This window comes from Acomys russatus, chromosome 11, assembly GCF_903995435.1.
Source record: "Acomys russatus chromosome 11, mAcoRus1.1, whole genome shotgun sequence".
Taxonomy (NCBI): Eukaryota; Metazoa; Chordata; class Mammalia; order Rodentia; family Muridae; genus Acomys; species Acomys russatus.
Genome location: NC_067147.1, coordinates 15408368 through 15414367, shown reverse-complemented (window position 1 = coordinate 15414367; position 6000 = coordinate 15408368). Strand labels below are relative to the sequence as shown.

The 6000-nt window shown below is 46.5% G+C and overlaps 1 protein-coding gene across 4 annotated transcripts in view; it reads left to right on the top strand.

Moving 5' to 3' along the window:
* Positions 1-678: 678 nt before the first annotated feature.
* Ptchd4 (patched domain containing 4) overlaps positions 679-6000 on the top strand; it is a 180164-nt gene continuing 174842 nt past the window's right edge. Inside the window, exons 1-2 of one of the 4 annotated variants that reach the window (XM_051152943.1) lie at positions 679-894; positions 1235-1820. In XM_051152943.1, the coding sequence (XP_051008900.1) occupies positions 890-894; positions 1235-1820 (591 nt within the window). In that variant the 5' untranslated portion in view covers positions 679-889. Of the gene's footprint in view, positions 895-1220; positions 1821-6000 lie in introns of those variants that run through there. The other 3 variants (XM_051152942.1, XM_051152944.1, XM_051152941.1) reach the window with 3 other exon arrangements.

The following is a 6000-nucleotide window of genomic DNA, read 5'->3' as shown; positions in this document are numbered from 1 at the left end:
TTAGCCTCAACTGTATGTCCTGAAACAGCTGTTATAAGGAAGCAGGCAGGGGGCTGGAAAGGACAAGAAGCGGAGGCAGAAGCCAGTATTAAAAACTTTACATCTTGAACCCTCAAGCTTACAGAATGTGTATAATATTTAGGCAGAAGCAACACTGCCTGTGACACACACACACACACACACACACACACACACACACACACACACACACACACACACACACACACACACACTACAGTTGCTTCTTTCCCAACCTCCAGAGCAAGGAAGGGATCTGGGGCAAGCACTAGTATAGATGGGGTCTCTGGTAGGCCCCAGCTCAGGGGACCCATGTGTGGCCAGGCAGCCTGAAAAGTGTTGCAAGGAAAGCCCTTGTATGCTTTGTGGAATGTTAAAAATGCCGCATCATCCTCTCTGGTCCCTCTTCTTTGGCGGAAAGACAGAATTCGAGGGCATGGCGTGAAGAGGAGCTAGAGACCTGCCCCCTGGAGGAGGCGTGGAGCCCCTCCCTCCTAGGTTCTGATGGCCCCTGATCCAATGGGCCAGCAGCGCCTTCACCCTTTTCCTCTCCCATTCATTCCAGCCGGCAGAAGAAGGAAAACAAAACTCTAAAAATAACTATCAGCATCTTAAAAAGAGAATAGCTTTGCTGTCACCACCACCACCACCACCCTCTTCTACTCCCGCCCTCCCTCCGCGCCACGGGGCACATGTCTGCTTCTTACAACACCGCGAGGCACATGGTCCCAGTTAGGCACCAAACCCCATCGGGACAGAGAGGAAATCCACATCTGTGGGACGCTCCGCACAGAACCGCCACCTCCTGTGAGGGAGGCCGGGGGACTGCAGCAGCGACATGAAGAAGGGCTAGAGCGAGGGGACGCGGCTTATGCGGTGAGAGGCAGCGCGCGTGGCTGGCCAGGGCGCGGGGAGGACAGGGACACCGGGTGGGCCCCGCCACCACCCCGCAACACCCGCCGTCCGGCCCCCACGCGCGCTCCCGAGACTTGCCGGCCTTGCTGCAACTTGCTGCAGTGTTTGAAAGAGTAGTAAGAGCGCATGGAGGTGGGGCCGGGGGAAGACCGGGCGGAGCGGTTGCGGGGTGTGCGCGGGGAGGGGGTGGGGAGGAGGCGGCAGAGGAGGTGGGAATGGGGGAAGGTTAATCCCTGGGGGAATGGGATGGGGGAGACAGGGGTAGCCCCAGCGCTTACACATGTCACATGTGCTTTTTAAGACGGCCGGGAGCGCCTGCGAGCTGGATCTGGTGGAGGATGCTGCGGCAGGTGCTTCGCAGAGGGCTCCAGTCATTCTGCCACAGGCTGGGCTTGTGCGTGAGCCGGCACCCGGTCTTTTTCCTCACCGTGCCGGCAGTCCTGACCATCACCTTCGGCCTCAGCGCGCTCAACCGCTTCCAGACCGAGGGCGACCTGGAGCGCCTGGTTGCTCCCAGCCACAGCCTGGCCAAGATCGAGCGCAGCCTAGCCAGCAGCCTTTTCCCCCTGGACCAGTCCAAAAGCCAGCTCTATTCGGACTTACACACCCCTGGGAGGTATGGCAGGGTGATCCTCCTCTCCCCACCCGGGGACAATATTTTGCTCCAGGCTGAGGGGATCCTGCAGACCCACCGAGCCGTGCTGGAAATGAAGGTGAACCACAAGGGCTATAATTATACTTTTTCCCATCTGTGTGTGTTGAGAAATCAGGATAAGAAATGCGTGCTGGATGATATTATTTCAGTGCTAGAGGATCTCAGGCAGGCTGCCGTCTCCAATAAGACAACAGCCAGGGTGCAAGTAAGGTATCCCAACACTAAATTAAAGGTATGCTCCTCCTGCATGCTTCTGCCACTTAAAGAGGCGGCACTTCATTTCTTGCCCTAAACAAGCAAAGAAAATGCAGAGGTCTCATCCTTAAGACTGAGAAGCTAAGGCTTCTTTCGTTTCTGGAGGGGTGGAAGGGAAACGATGGGCAACTGAGCAAAGAAAATGGCCAATGAATGGTGTGACTACATAAGAAGAAATTCAAAGCCAAATCAAATGCCAAAAACAAAAGAAAAAGAAAAAAAAAACAAGTTTCTGAGACCCTGCAGTTACATCTTTGTTCAGGGTTAATAAATCAGTGGATGGAAGGGGGAGGGGGTGTCCTGAACAATTGGGGGAATTTCTTTTCATAATGGGGCTCAATGTATTTCTTATTACTGATTACACATCCACCTGGTATCATATCCACCTTTTTTGCATCTTCAGCCTGGCTTGATTTTTGACACGGGTGGTCATGGAATTTTGCTGCCTTGTGGGTATGTCTGTGGTTTATGACTGTAACAGGGATTCCAGGAATGTGTGTGTGTGTGTGTGTGTGTGTGTGTGTGTGTGTGTGTGCACGCGCGCGCACTTGCATAGCAAAGGAAGTGGGCATGGTCTATGAATTAGAATAGGGATGTGTGCTTAACATTAGTTTATTTAGTATGTCCTTCCTTTCCCATAAAGTATCCCAAACCCCAAAAGATGGATTATAGCTGCCAAGCAACAAAAGGAAAGAGTCCACAGTCAGCAGAAAGTACAAGGCATTTCAACATTAAATGGACTACTACACTGTTTGAACTCTCAAGTCAAAACGTGACACTCAATGAGATTCCAAAACTTATTCTACACTGTCAAGACTGAGATGCTGCAGCCAATGAGGCATGCAGTCTGCAGGTGACTGAAGTCTCAGGGACAAATGTGACTTCCAAAAGACTCACTGCACCAATTGTGTGCTTGGCCTTATGCATACTCAGAAGCTATGCCTCCAAGAACTCCCCAGACAGGTGTTCCCCAAGAAGAAAATTATGTGGAGGGGAGTGCTTTTTTATGGAGGTACTGGAACAAGAAAGACCACCACAGAATATTAAAATGCCCATTTGCTTATTTAACAGACTCACCAGTATATAAAACGCAAATAACTTCCTCGGAACTTACAGGAAAAAATTCTCATTTTTGCAGTTAAGTGGCAGTTTAGTAGTAGATAGAATGAAACATTTGTCCTGTCTCTTTTGAGCATGACATTTTGTTTTCAGGGATCCAGTGGCTGACTTTGGTCTCAGCTTCATCAAACTGAGCAGCCCTCTGAGGTTCAGGGAAAACAGACGGATGAATCATTAGCTTAAACTGGGTGAAGGGCTTGCCTGCTTTGTATGATGGAGCATGGTGGATATCTATGATTGGGCAGCATGCTTTTCATTCCCCCCAGTCCTTTGCCATCACCATTACTGCTTGCTAAGGAAAGGATGTGGTGGAGAGGTAGTCTTTCTCCCCTATAGTCCTAACCCAGTTCTTTCTGGTATCAATCATGTACAGAAAGATTTGCAGCTGTGTCATGTCACACTTCAGTTTGTTGTCCCTATTGAGTCAAATTTGCAGCTCACTAATGTGCATCATTGGTTGGATCTCAGTGGCATTTATTCAGCAGTGCTCTCCAAATGGAAGAGCTTCATTCAATCAGCAGCCGTGGGCATTTCGTTTGTGCGGCAATATCATCTTGACATTTGCAATTTGAATCTCTGTGGTATTCTTTGTATTCACTTAATAGTTATTAGCTGTGCCTAGACTGCTTGCTGTGAGGTCTCCTAAGCATATAGGAGTGAATTATGGCAAGACAAATGTTCTAACTTCCAGTGAGCTTCCAGGTAAGAGATGTCAGCACTTTCAATCTCCAAAGCAAGAGTAACCCACCAGTGGGGGTTCTGCAATTGTTGAGTGCACTCTTGAACCAACACCAAACTGGCCTATAGCACATCTTCTACCTACGTTTCTTTTTTAATTAATTCACTTTACATCCTGATCATAGCTCCCTCCCTCCTCTCCTCCCAGCTCCACCCTCCTTTCTTTGTCCCCAACCCTCCTCCCCTATTACTCAGAAAAGTGGAGGCCACCCACGCACTCGCCCGCCATAGATCATCAAGTTGCATCAGGACTAAATCAGTTCTCTTCCCCTGTGGCCTAGTGAGGCAACCTCGCCAGAGAAGAGTGATCAAAAAGAAGGCAACAAAGTCCCCGTTAGAGACGGCATCTGCTCCCCTTACTAGGGGACCTTTATGAAGCTAGAGCTGCCCATTGGCTACATCTGTGTAGGGAGCCTAGGTCCAATCTGTCAATGGTCCTAGGTTGGTGCTTCAGTCTCTGAAAGCCCCTCTGTTGGTCTTCTTGTGGATCTCTTGTCACCTTCAGGTCCTTCTATTCTTCCCCCACTTTTGCACAAGACTCCATGACACTGGGCTTTATGGATTCACTGCTGGTCGGAGGCTCTCAGAGGGCAGCTATGCTAGGCTCCTGTCTGTAAGCATAGCAGAATATCATTAATAGTGTCACGAGTTGGCTCTCTCCCATGGGATGGGTCTCAGGTTGGGTCAGGCATTGTTTGGACATTCCCTCAATCTCTCCTCTTTCTTTATCCCTGCACATCTTGTAGGTAGAGTACATTTTGGGTCGAAGTTTTTGTGGGTGGGTTGGTGAACCTAGATGGATAAAGAAACTGTGGCACATTTACACAATGGAATACCACTCAGCTATTAGAAACAAGGAAATCTACCTGCATTTTCTAACTGAGTGGTTGATTGATGGACAAATAGGCAGGGCTCTATGCTATGAGTAATCATGAAGAAATAGTGTAATTTGTTAGAAAGATTGCTAAGTAATAGAATGGGTCTGTTACCCATAGAAGCAACAGAGCTATTACATATGGACTGACATTCTTATTTAGCTGTATTCCATCATTAATCTTTCCTCAAATGTTCTGGGTTGAGTCTGTCTGTATGGCTTCAAAGGGGAGTCTTTAAGCTATCTTGGGGTAAATGAGCCTTTGGATATATTCTGAGAAGAACAAGTCCTCCCCAGGCTAGACATAATCTCGCAGGTGCTCATGCAGTATAAAATACAATTTCTTAAGTACCAATAGAAACCTAGAATTCTGCCACAGAAACTCCAGAGGATCTCAGGAGCAAAACTCTCTGCCAGAGAGCAAAATGAAATGGCCTTTTCTTCTGCTTGGGTGTTGTTTTCAAATATTTCAATGGCAATATTTCTCGAGGTGTATCTCCATGGTGTTAGTACCCAAAACTTTGATCACTACTGTTTTTAAGGTTGAGAGGGGGAGATTTCATACATACATTCTGGCTAATTAATTCATTTTATTCTGCTCGGTTTTACCAGTGTTCCCACATCTATCCAATATAAAAGAAACTTCTGTGCTGTGATAATCCAACAGTGGGGGAGGAGGGTAATCATAGTTTTAAGAAAGTGGCAAAATATATAGTAATAGCTGAATGGTCTGAATTGGAATTGTCAATCACTTAGCTTGAAAGGAGCAGTGGGTGAGGTTTGGGAGATGAGATGAAGATATGTAAGCACTGACTGACAGAAGTGGTCAAAAACCTCAGTTATGATGATCAAAGTATTAAAACAGATGGCTTGTCTGGAACTCAGAAAGGTTTACAACTGGTAAACATAATAATCCTGACAATGTGATCTAGATAAACAGGGTCACATAACACTGGCCAAAATGGAAAAATCCACCTAGGAGATTAGATATACCCAAATGTGAAAAAAATCAGGACTTGACCCAGAAATACTAAAGAAGTAATCAGATTGATACAGACTTTTGAAATCTATGCATAACAAGTTGTACAATCAGAAACACACTATGCCCATTTTATATGACATCTGTAATCTTTTCTTTGTAGTGATCTTTATGGTGTAGCCTCAAAGGAGCACAAGGGCCATGTCTTCTTCCTTTTATGCAATTCTTTCCTCTTCCCTCAACCTTGACAACATCTATAAAGACAATTATTTATAGCAAATATTCCTGACTAGTTTAGTAGGCAAAGGTGCATTCATTTAGTCACAAAATTGTTATTAACTTTTGAGGTATGCTTCCATCTTAAAGATATCATCTATTTTTTTTTCAGATGTCTCTAAAGTGTTTTTAATCTCAGAAATTGAAAGGCTCTTTACCTTTAATACATGT